This window comes from Gopherus flavomarginatus, chromosome 10 (genome assembly GCF_025201925.1).
Source record: "Gopherus flavomarginatus isolate rGopFla2 chromosome 10, rGopFla2.mat.asm, whole genome shotgun sequence".
NCBI lineage: Eukaryota > Metazoa > Chordata > Testudines > Testudinidae > Gopherus > Gopherus flavomarginatus.
Window position 1 is genome coordinate 61,915,592 of NC_066626.1, and position 15,071 is coordinate 61,930,662.

Sequence of the window (15,071 nt, forward strand, 5' to 3'; positions counted from 1 at the left end):
ACAACAGTCACACTGTACCCTGGCCAGTGATGAAACTGGTTTTCAAAGCTTCTCTAATGCACACCACTTCCTGGTGTGCTCTTCTAATTGCCCTGGTGTCTGGCTGTGCGTAATCAGCCGCCAGGTGATTTACCTCAGCCTCCCACACCGCCATAAAGGTCTTCCCCTTACTCTCACAGAGATTGTGGAGCATACAGCAAGCAGCAATAACAATGGGGACATTGGTTTGGCTGAGGTCTGAGCGAGTCAGTAATGTGCGCCAGCGCACCTTTAAAAGGCCAAATGCACATTCTACCACCATTCTGCACTTCCTCAGCCTGTAGTTGAACAGTTCCTGACTACTGTCCAGGCTGCCTGTGTATGGCTTCATGAGCCATGGCATCCAGGGGTAGGCTGGGTCCCCCAGGATAACGACAGGCATTTCAACATCCCCAACTGTTATTTTCTGGTCTGGGAAGTAATTCCCTTGCTGCAGCCATTTAAACAGAGTAGTTCCTGAAGACGCGAGTGTCATGAACCCTTCCCGGCCATCCCACGTGGATGTTGGTGAAACGTCCCTTGTGATCCACCAGTGCTTGTAGCAGCATGGAAAAGTACCCCTTGCGGTTTAGGTAGTGGGTGCCTGGTGCTCCGATGCCAAGATTGGTATATGGGTTCCATCTATCACCCCACCACAGTTAAGGAATCCCATTGCAGCAAAGCCATCCACTATGACCTGCACTTTTCCCAGAGTCACAACCTTTCGTAGCAGCAGCTTAGTGATTGCTTTGGCTACTTGCATCACAGTAGCCCCTACAGTAGATTTTCCCACTCCAAATTGATTCCCAACTGACTGGTAGCTGTCTGGCATTGCAAGCTTCCAGAGGGCTATTGCCACTCGCTTCTGAACTGTGAAGGCTGCTCTCATCTTGGTATTCTGGCGCTTCAGGGCAGGGGAAAGCAAGTCACAAAGTTCCATGAAAGAGCCCTTACGCATGCGAAAGTTTCGCAGCCACTGGGAATCGTCCCACATCTGCAATACTATGCGGTCCCACCAGTCTGTGCTTGTTTCCCAGGCCCAAAATTGGCGTTCAATGGCTAGAATCTGCCCCATTACCAGCAGGATCTCCAATGCGCCGGGGCCCGCAGTTTGAGAGAATTCTGTGTCCATGTCCTCATCACTCTCGTCACCGCTCTGCCATAGCCGCCACCTCCTTGCCTGGCTTTGCAGGTCCCCGTTCAGCATTGACTGCATGAGAATGCGTGAGGTGTTTAAAACGTCCATGATTGCTGTCTTGAGCTCAGCAGGATCCAGGCTTGCTGTGGAATGGCATCTGCAGTTCACCCAGGAAAAAAGGCGCGAAACGGTTGCTGCTGCTGCTTTCACAGAGGGAGGGGTGAGGCTGCACCCAGAAGCACCAGCGGCAATGTTTTTTGCCCCATCAGGCACTGGGATCTCAACCCAGCATTCCAATGGGCGAGGGAGACTGCGGGAACTATGGGATAGCTATGGGATAGCTACCCACAGTGCAACGCTCAGGAAATCGACACTAGCCTCGGTACATGGACACACACCATCGAATTAATGTGCTTAGTGTGGCTGTGTGCACTCGACTTTATACAATCTGTTTTTAAAAAACAGTTTCTGTAAAATCGGAATAATCTCGTAGTGTAGACATACCCTAAGGGTGAACTCCTGTCCCTGCTGAAGTCAATGGGAGTATTGCAATGGAAAAATCTCAAAGACATCAGTAGGGTCAGGCTTTCACACCAGAAAACACTCCTGGCAGCAAAGAACTAAAAATACCCCCACACCAGTAAAGATGTATATGCTAATAGAAAACGTATCAACCAACTGACTTGCAGGTCACGCATGCCTAATTCTAGCTTGTACAGGAACACTTGTTCATGAGTGACTGCACAAGGAGAAACAGCATAAGCCTCAGATTTACAATACACTCAGAAAATAAAAGGTGTAGAAGTTAAGGAGGAGGAAAGAATGGAATGGGGTTTCTGTAGGAGAAAGTACAAAGTTGCTTCACGCTTGCTTTAAGAGGTGCAAGACCCAAGATACAATAAAGTGTATGTTAATATTGGAGTGGAGATTGTCCTCTGTGATGCTTATTTAAATTCCACTCTCTGGAAGAAGTTACGAAAGGGGAAAAGGTATATGAATAATGAAGTAGAAGGAGAGTCCTTGTTCTGAACCTATCTGTACCCAGAAGCTTCAGAACAAAAGTATAGTATAACTTTCTTAAACCAGAATTTACATCCATGCCTTAACATTGTCATAACAGCAAAGAGAATAATACCAGGAGCATATATGAAATTTCTTGCCTCACACTCACCAAAATCCTACCCCTAGTGTTAGTACATGACAATGTGTTTCTGACATTGGAAGTGTATATCCCTGAAAGATACAGGAAAATAAGGTGTGCATATAATATTTTTAAGGAATGAAAACACAACCCAGAACACATTTCAAATAATTCAGCATTTAAGCATGTTTGAATTCACTAGAGCTGAATGTTTCTTGTAGATTTACTCCTCATGTAATGTTGATTTCAACAAGGAGCTGTCCAGGTGGCCAGAGTTATAATAATCCTCAAATGAAAACTGCAATTTAGAGTTGAAAGGCACCTCTGAAATTTGGCAGTGCTCCAAAAGCTTAGACTTTCTTAATGCTGCTTCACATTTAATAAAAACTCCCAACACCTGTAGAAGGTGCTTAAAATGTCATTACCACCTGTAATTAAATGGAGAATCCAATTACCATGGTTAACAAATCAGGTTGGCGCCTCCAATTTCTATACATTGACCACATTGACTATAAAAAAATTCATAACCAGTAAAGTACACATAGATGGATATTATATGCAGCTTCTATAAAGCTCTCTAGAGCAATTACAAAATAAAAGGTAATGAGGAATAATAAGGACAAATCAGTTTAACTGAGGTAACGACACTTAAAGAGCTCTGGTTGCAAGTATCAATTCAAATGTGGAAAGTTCTGGAAAAAAAAATTCCAGCCATCAAAGAAAAAGAAGAAATAAATTTCTTAAAACATATTACAGGAAGACAAGCAGCTAATGCTAACCTGCTATATTTAGGAATGTATCATTCTCATATGAAAGTGAAGGAGCCATGTGTTTAAACCCTTGTATACTGAGATGTGAATATGCCTCTTGATTTCAGTGTTTCTGCTAAGAAACTGTTGGGATCTAGCTGAATGTTTAGAGCTCTGAATCAGAGCCAAACAGGTCCCCTGTAGCCACATATAATAGCAGTTACATGAGTTACACGGTGTTAATTTTTAAATAGTTATATTGACCATTTTGAATTTTATCATATTGATTTTGGCCCAAATCTTGTTCTTTTACTGCAGCTGTAATTAGAGAATATTAATGAAAAACAAAATCTATATTATATAATGCTATGGGGCTTAATTGAAGCTACCAAAGTGGAAAACTTTGGAATGAAGACTTCTAACGGCCTTGTAGCACAAATGGCACATGAGATCTGTTAAGCCCTTCTGACTCCTCTGGCCAAAGATGGAGTACAAAGATAGTCAAGGATGGAATATCATGGGCAATGACATTTAAAACTGACCCTAAATATTATTTTGTTCTCATTATTTATGTTATAGAACAAAACAGAAGGGAAAATTAAAAGGGAAGATTGAAAGTGTTTTGAGTCCTAAGGGGAAGGGTGCCGTCTTCAGATTTTATTTGTTAAAAAAAATCTACTGTTGAGATTTTATATGAGAACATATTGACTTTGAAATAAATATGGTGCTTTTACTGCTATCAGCTCCATGGTCCTTAATCTCCAGATCATGACGGGCTGTGGAAATTATTTAAGGGCCATTAGTCTGTCAAGTAAATACATACTCTTTGGCACATTTAATATGTGGTTTATAGACATGATAGATCATAGCAGCTCTGAGTAGGCCATTATGGTGCATTGGGTCATGGAAATTCTGTGTGCATAAATTAGGCTATACACTGCATACCAAACACTGAATGGAAAAATAGTTAATTTTTCAAATTTAATTTACATTGATTTTCATACAGAAAGGCAATAGCTGTTCATGGAGTCTCATCTCTCTCTCATTGGCCCAGACTCTGCTATCCACATTCGTGTCAGGTAGTACTTTATTCTACTAGTAGCCCCATGGAAATCAGTAGAACAGCCTGCAGAGTAAGGTGCTACTCAATGAAGATAAATCGGGGAGATCTGGTCCTTTGAAATTAGCATGAATTCTGCTAGTGACTTCAGTAGGACTATGATTAGACCCTTGATGAACAGAGTTGGGTATTTTATAGGACAGTGCTGGCTTTTAGTAGGGAATAGTCATCTGAAAATCACAAAACATCCCTCACATAAATCAATAGAATCCAATTTTTAGAAATTGGTTTTGCTATAGTAATTTAAATCTAAAACCAAAGCACTTTCTCTTGGGATAATTTTGGAAATCACCATATATACCTGTGTGTAGGTTGAAATAAATTTTTTAACGGGACAAGTTAAAGCAATCTATCAAAAATTGTCTTTTAAAAGAAATGCTGACATATCCTTGAGTATAGTGGAGATAGTTAACATCACAGTGATTACCATTTAAGCCTCATTGGCCAAAATGTATCATGCTATTATGATGAAACACTGCAATTCTTAAATGGGCATGATTCTTTTGGAAGACTTAGAATCATAGATTATTAGGGTTGGAAGGGACCTCAAGAGATCATCTAGTCCAACCTCTTGCTCAAAGCAGGACCAATCCCCAAAAGGCCCCCTCAAGGATTGAACTCACAACTCTGGGTTTAGCAGGCCAATGCTCAAACCACTGAGCTATCCCTCTCCACAAACTTCTAAATTGAAGATAATGGACTTGATTCTCTTATCCCTTACACCCATGTAATTTCATTGACTTCAAATGAGCATACATGAGAGAAAAATCAGACCTTTTGTCTTAAAAATATTCATTTCTTTTTCCCAAAATCCCTCTTCTTGTTACTGACTCCACTTTTCCATTCCACCATTATGATTTTTCTTTCTTATTTAGCTGATTGTGAATTTTTGAACATTGCCTGTGACTGGCCAGTATAATAATGCTCCCACACTTTCTCCAAACACACATAAAGATGACAAGTGAGGTAGAGTTGTTTATGTACTAGGAGCTAACACCCTCTGAGCCTATCATATTCATGTCCCTTCACTACTAATTTTTGAAACCCTGGGAACATGGTATGCAGGTTTTCCATGTACAGCTGTTTAACATGCTGCTGCCATTCCACTGGGATCGGGGTTTTTTGGTATAGCTTAAATGTACTAAAAATACATTCTTACTTCCTTCAGGCTGATACTCCTAGTGTCTCCAAAGGAGTATGGCCTATGCACTGAGATAACTCTGTTTTGCAGACAAGGCTGTGTAAAGTCTGTAAATGGAAACTTTTATCTTGAGGGTCAAAATCTCAACTTAATAAATTTTTCCCAGCCTACATGAGTATCTCAGAAAACAGATGTGGACAGAATATGAAAATGTACATCAAACATTGCAAAAATATTGGAATTTGTTAACTATTTGGTTATTACTTTGGTATATTTTTCAGTTACATCAATGTTTTACATAATGTTTTAATTTGGATATTAAGTATTTTTTTCAAGATTTATCTGCAAATTGCTTTTAGCACTACTACTTCCTTCCTTCCAGCTTACACACACAGCCATACAAAGGCCTAATATTGCACACTCTTAAGAGCATAACTTTATTCACTTCAGTGGGCTCATATGCAGAAGTGGGCCCTGAATGCCTACAGAAAGATGCTTTTCTAGGATGCAGAACAAAGTGTTCAGAATTAAAATACTATATAAATAAACAACTTTTAGCAAGGAGGAACCCAGACCTGGCTGTCACTAGAGGTAACATTTTCAAAAGTCCCTTTTGAAACCAGGAATTATGTGCTTTTGAAAAATGTACCCCAGATGCTTTTATACTGAGCAAACCAGTGCTGCAAAAGGACCATATCTGGGCAAATCACCACCATAGCACATACAAACCTCATGAAAAACTAAAATAAAATACTTTTGAACTAACCCTTACAGGTTTTGCTACTGAGATACTCTTATGTATGTTAAAGGCAAGAGATTTCCACCGCCACATAAAGCAGACTTCTAAATAAGAGTTTTGTAAGTGATTCTTAAGGGTTAACAAACCTGGTTTAGTTTTGAAGTATTTTCTTTCTATAGCAATTTTAGTTTAACATTTTTATAGTGATAATGTAATAACACACACATTTGAAAAGACAAACATCAATATCACCCTTAATCTATTGTTTTAACTCCCAACTCTTTCTATCCAAACCACAAGCCTGGCTGAGTTAGAGTGGGATTATTAGCTTGATAGTTACAAAGTCAATAGAAACTGAATTCTAAAAGAATATCAAATTCTTATCATAAGGTATCTGGAAGGTTGTTTGCTCAGTGATCCATATTGTTCCCTGAAGATCAGATCAGGGAGATTAGTCTTTTCTGTTGATTAGTTTATTTGCTTTAATGCAAAGCAGTGAAAGCAATTCAGTGAAGCATGTGGCTAAACAAGACCATTTTCTGAGGTATAGAGAATTCAATGCTACAAAACTGCATAAAATGGGAGGTCTGACAACAGCCAGAACATTCAAATGTAAGTGTATAATTCCTTATGCCATGCTGCATGAAGCCATTACAGGAAGTTTCAGACTTAAATCTTGCAAAACCAAAACCAAATGGAATGGGAAACCTTAGTTTCCTTACAGAATATTTCATGAACACCCATAAAAAGCTTGTTCAAACAATTTTGACTAGTGAACATATTCATAAGAACCAAAGCTCATTTACAAACAACTTGCAAACAGGAACAAAAAGGCAACATTCACCTACTAAAATGCTCACTATGGACATCATCCTGCTCTGCTGGGGACATATAGGCCCTGATCCTGCAGACACTAATGTAGGTGAATAACTTCACATAAGTAGCCCCTTAGAGTTCAATGTGACTAGTCATATGCTTAAAGATACGGACTATGGGCCTAATCCGAAGTCCCATTAACTCTACAGGGCCTTGGATCAGGTCCTGCAAAGAAAGTTCTGACATACAGAAGGGAGCCGGTATCCACTGATTCCAGTGGCTACTGATATACTCACAACCATAATTGTTTACAGCACTGGGCCCATAGTATTTTTGATTTTATTACTGCTCACCAGCATGATATAGGAACGTATGCTTAGGTACATATTGAATCCAAACTCATACACAGATGTCAAAAATATTCAAATGAGACCTTCAAATCCAAAGTCTTGTCTCCTTTGCACACCAGGACAATTTTGAGAAGAATAGAGAATCTACCTCTTAAATTTCCTGCACACTAATTGTTATGCTGCATGTGGCACAGCAGCTGGTTGGCTGTGTTTCAGTAGTGTACACAGCTATAGTTTGTGAAGCACTTTGGAACACTTTGCATTGAATTAAGTTGTGGTTTTGATTCTCCTTTTTGCTATCAGTCAAGTTCATAGAACGTTATTGACTTATACCTTTGAAAAACAAATGATCTGGACATAAGCAGAATTTGGAAAATTTGAAATGCATTAGATTTTTTTTGGTATTCACACAGTTAAACATAAATTATCATCACATAACTAGGCCACAGTTTTCAATTAGACTCCAAACTCCATGATTAGGTGCTAGGGTGCTCTCAAGTGGAGCTGGTAGAAATATTTCAAATTTTGACATATTCTTCTAAAAAACAAAACAAAAACACCAAGGATAATTAAAAAAAATAATCAAAAATTCATCGCATTTTCAACCATCTGGAATCCTTAGACCTACCATTTCAGGTAGAAGATACCATAAATATATATGGGAACATGCTTACCTAACTTCAGATCAATTTTAAGAAATTATGGAAGGGGTGTCTGGAGGTGAAGTAAATACTGAATGTGTCAGCCTGACTGTGTAAGTCATTTGAGTGTTTAGCATGGCTGGATAATTTTGCTTTGGCCCTGACATATACTTGATATAGTCGAGATGTGCACAGGATGTGAGCAAACCTTATACAAACAGAGCAGGCCTTGCTTTACTGCAAACTACACACCTGCTTTAGTGGGCATCCTGGGAGTAGCCACATGTATTCCTGTGTAGGAAATGGCTATATAAGTGTATTCCTTTCCCCCACTCCTATCTGGTTATAACCTAATATGATTTTTAAGTTCTAAAAAGCTTGCAACTCTGAAATAATGGAAATAACACAATCTTAGCTACAACAGTATTAGCAGGTTCTACTACTATCATGAAATACACAATGAAGTGGGGTTTTCTTAAAGCACTAACAATAGAAGAAAGCAATTGATCAAAACTGTTCACCACTTTTGACTAATAGTTTTGTATATTACATGGCTACTCACTCAGCTGATGAGTGCTAATAAGCTTTACATTCTTTTTGTAAATACAGCATTTGTGCCCAAAAGTACTTTTAACACCACTGCAATAAAACCTTTAACAAAAAAAAGTTAAAAGTATTTCAAAAGCACAGGAGAAGCCTTTTACAATTTTCTACATTTGCTGTGCTTTCTCCCCTCCTCAATAAACAAGCGACACACAGCTATGCCACCTTGAGCTGTGATCTGATGGGATCACAGATTTAAACATCATTAGTCTTAGATGGGAGATCCTTCAAGGGAAAGATGGGTGTTATAGGAGGTCCTATTGTCAATTCAGTTTGTGGCATTTTGTCCCTTGAATCAGAACTGAGCCAATGTACCATTATACTGTAATATTAGGTCAGTGGTTCTCAAACTTTTGTACTGGTAACCCCTTTCACATAGCAAGCCTCTGAGTGTGACACCGCCCCCCCCCTTTATAAATTAAAAACACTTTTGTATATATTTAACACCATTATAAATGCTGGAGGCAAAGTGGGTTTGGGGTAGAGGCTAGCAGCTCCTGACCCCCCATGTAATAATCTTGTGACCTCCTGAGGGGTCCCAATCCCCAGTTTGAGAACCCCTGTATTAGGTAATACTGTGCTTCTGTAGGTGCTGTCTTAGATATGCTGTAGCTCAACCCAAAGTTATGGGCTTGATACAGAAAATGGTGACATTCTAAGCCCTCCATTATGCAGGAGGTCAGACTAGATAGATAATCATAATGGTCCCTTTTGGCTTAAAATTCTATGAAGCCTCACTGATGAAACATGAAACTATTATCCTGACCTTTTGTAGTCATAATAGATGACAGACAAGTGCTCAGACACTGTGCTGATGGGGGTTGACACTTAGGTCTATGCCATGGCACTTTTTGAAAGAGTAGAGTATTAACTTCAGCATGCTGGCTAAATTTCTATTTGGACATTGCATTCTGACTACCTAAAAAGTGCCTAGATATACAACAGTATAGGAGAGAAAAGAAACCACTTAGTTTAAAATTCCAAGGGAAATTTACATCAGAGAAAAGATAAATACCTGGGTTGGACTTTAATTCAATATGCTGAAGATTTAAATATTCTCTTTCTATATATTCTGTATATTCCTTGCTACTCTGAAACCATTCCTTGGACAGTGATTCCATCATAGCATAAGGAAGCCCCACAAGCAATAAAACTCAGTAGTTCTGTCACACCCCCCACCTGAGGATCATAAAGCACTTACAAACATCAATGAGTTCAGTTCCATCTGGTGCAGAGGGACAGGAAGGGCTATGCAGCATTTAAGGGTATTTCTACACAGAAACAAGACACTTGAAGCTGGCCTGTGTAAACCAACTCAGACTCAAGAGGCTCGGGCTATGGGGCTGTTTCATTACTGTGAAGACTTCTGGGCTCACTGGAGCCTGGGGTCTAGGACTCTGTGGGGTTGGAGGGTCCCAGAGCTTGAGCTCCAGCCTGAGACTGGAAGTCTACACAGGAATGAAACAAGCACCACAACCTGAGTCCTGCAAGCCCAAGTTGGCTGGCACGAGCCAGCTGTGGATTTTAATTTGCTGTGTAGAAATACCCCCTGTGCCAGTTAAGCCCTCAAAATAGGGTTTAAGAAAGACTTTAAGTGATGTCTAGGCCTAGTTCTGTCTGTCTGCAGAGTTAAGCTTCATCCATTAATGACTTAACCCTAACCGCCACCACAAGCCTGTAAGGTTGGTTAATACTGTTACATACACAGCTCCTTTAAAGGCGAAATCTCTTAGCTGCAGAAAACTCATTGATAGCAGCCTAGCAACACTGTGTGTTCAATAGGATTATTGTCTGATTGGAGGTTCATCCCCTTCGATGCTGATTGCTGCTGCTGCTACCCTTGTATGGCTGTGATATTTCAAAGCAGATATAACAGGTGTATGAGCTATGAATACAAGGGAAAGTGTTTGGGAAAAAAGCAGGGCAACAGTAAGAACAATTTGATAAAAATGAAATGAGTTTAACTGCTTCGCTCTAAAGTTCTATGTTTATTTCACCCTTTCAGAGAACACTCTGGAGATCACAGGCTTAGAGGACAGGGGTCTCTGTGATATACAAGTTTCTGATTGTAACAGGATCCGGGTGTTTGGCCTCAGCTTCAGAGACTCTCCAGATCTGCACTGTGAGGTCACCAGACTGATTGTAAGCAATGTACTATGGGAGCACAAAGTCAATCAGCAATACAGTGGAACTATTTACATGCTTACATTTGTAAAAGCAGCCAATCCTGTAAGGCTCAGAGGCCTAGATCATAGAATCATAGTACTGAATACTGAAATCATTGATTTTCAGTAAATTGATTTCAATAAGAATTAGGTGTTTAATATCTTTTAGGATCTGGGCCTCAGTCCCCTCCTATCCCATTGTCATTACCAGGTGCAGAACACCTTCAACTCCTGGTGCAAGCATATACATTGTAAGCAACGGGAGCTGAAGCCAATCTAACATGATTGGGTCATAAATGAGCCAAAGCAATATATTCTCACCATTCTTTTTTCCTGCAAACTTTGTTTAGCTCTTATTTGACTCAGCTATACCCTCATTCAGTGAGGCCTAAAATCACAGTATTATGTCTCATTTTGTGCATCTGTATGCCTGGCTGTATTTCTAATTTATTTGAATGTGAAATACAATATTTAAACTATAGTTACAGAAGGCTTCCCTGATATAGTGACAGGATAGATTATTTTTCAGAATGAAGCTGTTCCCATCGACATGTTAGGGGCAAACCTTGCACAACTTACCCACACAAGTGACCTGTTGACGTCAGAAAGGGCTATACCTTGTTCCAAGCCTGAATAGCCAGGAGGAGGTAGTGGGCAGTTTGGCATGGTTACAGCACAGTTCTGAAGCCTGTTGTAGGGTCTGTTGCTCCTGGCAGGCAATGGCTGCTGGATTTCCAGCAGGTCCCACCTCCCTTTACTCTTCTGCTTGAGCTGGTTTCCCTTGTGTAGCAGAACCACACTGATTCTGCTTTTTCTGGGGCCCTCTGCAGCCTTGGAGGGGGAGGTGAGATTTGCTTCTCAAGGCTAAATTCTTTATATTATTAATTAGAAATATAAATATGTGCTGACAAGTGGAATTCATTTGTATCTGGCTTCTGCCTGCATACATTTTCTTCTGTAGCATTTCAATGGCAATTGGATATCAAGAGAACAAGAACCCACAAAAGCAGATTTTCTCAGCTCTACGGCCGTTGACGGCCAGATTCCTGTTCTGAACGCCACAGAAACAGAGGCTACGCGCTTCATGGCTGATGATGAACCATTTGCAAGATGGCAAGTGAAAGTAGGAATTTCTTATATTACTAAAAGACAATTTTAAAGGAGAATACCAGTTTCTGTGGTAATTAAAATGCAGAGTAAAATTTTATTCTGACCAGTCATTAGATACCTTTCATACCATTCAGGAAAAAACAAAGCAAAATAGAGTCACAATGTTGTGGATATCTTTTAAAGGCAAAGTTAAGGGGCAAATTACAATCACTGTTCCTGGTAATAATCTAAGGCTGATACAGTAGTCTAATCAATTGTTAATCATTAGTATTTCACTTCTGGAGACCCAGGTTAAAAATCCTAATAAGGTCACAAGTAAAAAGGAATCTTGTCTCATCCTGTTGTATTGTATATTTTACTGTACATCACAAGACCACTGTAGAGACTGGTATAATTAACAGTCTTTACTGAGGTGAGTGCAAGGGTTAGCACTGAACAAGCAAAGATGCAGCAGATGAGGACTGAAGTGCACTGGCAGAGCCATACGAGAAAGCTTTCAGAGCACCTGCTCACACTGTGCCTGGCTCTGCTGTAACTTCAGCCCCTCACTTTAATCAGCATTAAATATTTACAGAAAATCAGTACTCTGGTGACCCTGCACCTGCTTCTTCTACTCTGGGGTAGTCTCTCCCCTCCAATAGGACAATGTATTAACTATTATATTGTATGGAAAATACACGTGCATCTCTCTCACACATTCTAGCTGTGTATTTTTCCATAAAATGCTATTTTGTCAAGGTTGAAAATCTGAGATTAAAAACAATTTAACAAACTGTAGCTGGAAAAATCAGGGAGACTAGGAGCAATTGTAGATGTGCTTTGAAAATCATTATTATATCTTGAATGTCAACAGCAACCATTTAACAAACTAGCTGCAATCCATTATCACTGCTTTCATTGAAACATGGTGCTTTGGTAACTATCTGTTTGTAATATGGACATACTAGTTGCATGCTAAATTCCCACTAAAATCCATGCTGCCCTTGTCAATAGGAGAAGTCCAGGGATGGGAAGGCCCTTAGTCTCTGTATCTATACTCCTGCCCTCTATAGATAGATAACCTGTGCTTCAGGTCTTAATCCAATCTCAATTGGAAATCAGAATGAGACCTATGTAGGGGGCAAGAGTACCCCACATCTTCCTATTGTAGGATTCTTACACTTTCCTTTGAAGCATCTGGTATTGTCCACAGGATACTGGAGTGGATGGACTTGATCCACTATCAGAGGGGTAGCCGTGTTAGTCTGGATCTGTAAAAGCAGCAAAGAGTCCTGTGGCACCTTATAGACTAACAGACGTTTTGGAGTATGAGCTTTCGTGAGTGAATACCCACTTCGTCAGATGCATGTAGTGGAAATTTCCAGGGGCAGGTATATATATGCAGGCAAGCTAGAGATAATGAGGTAGTTCAATCAGGGAGGATGAGGCCCTGTTCTAGCAGTTGAGGTGTGAAAACCAAGGGAGGAGAAACTGGTTCTGTAATTGGCAAGCCATTCACAGTCTTTGTTTAATCCTGAGCTGATGGTGTCAAATTTGCAGATGAACTGAAGCTCAGCAGTTTCTCTTTGAAGTCTGGTCCTGAAGTTTTTTTGCTGCAGGATGGCCACCTTAAGGTCTGCTATAGTGTGGCCAGGGAGGTTGAAGTGTTCTCCTACAGGTTTTTGTATATTGCCATTCCTAATATCTGATTTGTGTCCGTTTATCCTTTTCCGTAGCGACTGTCCAGTTTGGCCGATGTACATAGCAGAGGGGCATTGCTGGCATATGACAGCGTATATTACATTGGTGGACGTGCAGGTGAATGAACCGGTGATGGTGTGGCTGATCTGGTTAGGTCCTGTGATGGTGTCGCTGGTGTAGATATGTGGGCAGAGTTGGCATCGAGGATTGTTGCATGGATTGGTTCCTGAGCTAGAGTTACTATGGTGCGGTGTGCAGTTACTGGTGAGAATATGTTTCGGGTTGGCAGGCTGCCTGTGGGTGAGGACTGGCCTGCCACCCAAGGTCTGTGAAAGTGTGGGATCATTGTCCAGGATGGGTTGTAGGTCCCTGATGATGCGTTGGAGAGGTTTTAGCTGGGGACTGTATGTGATGGCCAGTGGAGTCCTGTTGGTTTCTTTCTTGGGTTTGTCTTGCAGTAGAAGGCTTCTGGGTACATGTCTGGCTCTGTTGATCTGTTTCCTTATTTCCTCTTGCGGGTATTGTAGTTTTGAGAGTGCTTGGTGGAGATTTTGTAAGTGTTGGTCTCTGTCTGAGGGGTTAGAGCAGATGCGGTTGTACCTCAGTGCTTGGCTGTAGACAATGGATCGTGTGATGTGCCCGGGATGGAAGCTGGAGGCATGAAGGTAGGCATAGCGGTCGGTAGGTTTTTGGTATAGGGTGGTGGTAATGTGACCATCACTTATTTGCACCGTGGTGTCTAGGGAGTGGACCTCCCGTGTAGATTGGTCCCGGCTGAGGTTGATGGTGGGGTGGAAGCTGTTGAAATCGTGGTGGAATTTTTCCAGAGACTCCTTCCCATGGGTCCAGATGATGAAGATGTCATCAATGTAGCGTAGTTAGAGAAGGGGCGTGAGTGGACGAGAGCTGAGGAAGTGTTGTTCCAGGTCGGCCATAAAAATATTGGCATATTGTGGGGCCATGTGGGTGCCCATAGCTGGTCACACTATAGCAGATCTTAAGGTGGCCATCCTGCAGCAAAAAAACTTCAGGACCAGACTTCAAAGAGAAACTGCTGAGCTTCAGTTCATCTGCAAATTTGACACCATCAGCTCAGGATTAAACAAAGACTGTGAATGGCTTGTCAATTACAGAACCAGTTTCTCCTCCCTTGGTTTTCACACCTCAACTGCTAGAACAGGGCCTCATCCTCCCTGATTGAACTACCTCATTATCTCTAGCTTGCCTGCATATATATACCTGCCGCTGGAAATTTCCACTACATACATCTGACGAAGTGGGTATTCACCCACGAAAGCTCATGCTCCAAAACATCTGTTAGTCTATAAGGTGCCACAGGACTCTTTGCTGTTGATCCACTATGGCATTTCCTGTATTTGTATGTACAGGTTTCCCAAGATCTAAGGAGATTCTACACCCTCGGCTTGCTACGCGGCTTGTGAGGGGAAACACTGACCTCTGATAGAATGATTTGGAGGAATTGAACTTCCTGGCTCCTGTGTGGCAGGCTTTTCCTAGAGAGGGTATAATTTGTAGCTCTGTGTCTGAATAAAGGATACTTGTCACTAGGATGATTAATTAGGTAGATAATTTTATAACTTATGCTTACTCTGTATTAAGGTTCATTTTGTTTTCTGGTGCCACACACATTGATAGCTAG

At 40.8% G+C, this 15,071-nt stretch overlaps 1 protein-coding gene across 1 annotated transcript in view; it reads left to right on the forward strand.

Moving 5' to 3' along the window:
- Positions 1–15,071, forward strand: part of LOC127030228 (von Willebrand factor D and EGF domain-containing protein-like) — a 157,747-nt gene that overhangs the window by 39,912 nt on the left and 102,764 nt on the right. The window contains exons 8-9 of the mRNA XM_050916328.1: positions 10,462–10,685; positions 11,583–11,744. Of these exons, the coding sequence (XP_050772285.1) occupies positions 10,462–10,685; positions 11,583–11,744 (386 nt within the window). The remainder of the gene's footprint in view (positions 1–10,461; positions 10,686–11,582; positions 11,745–15,071) is intronic.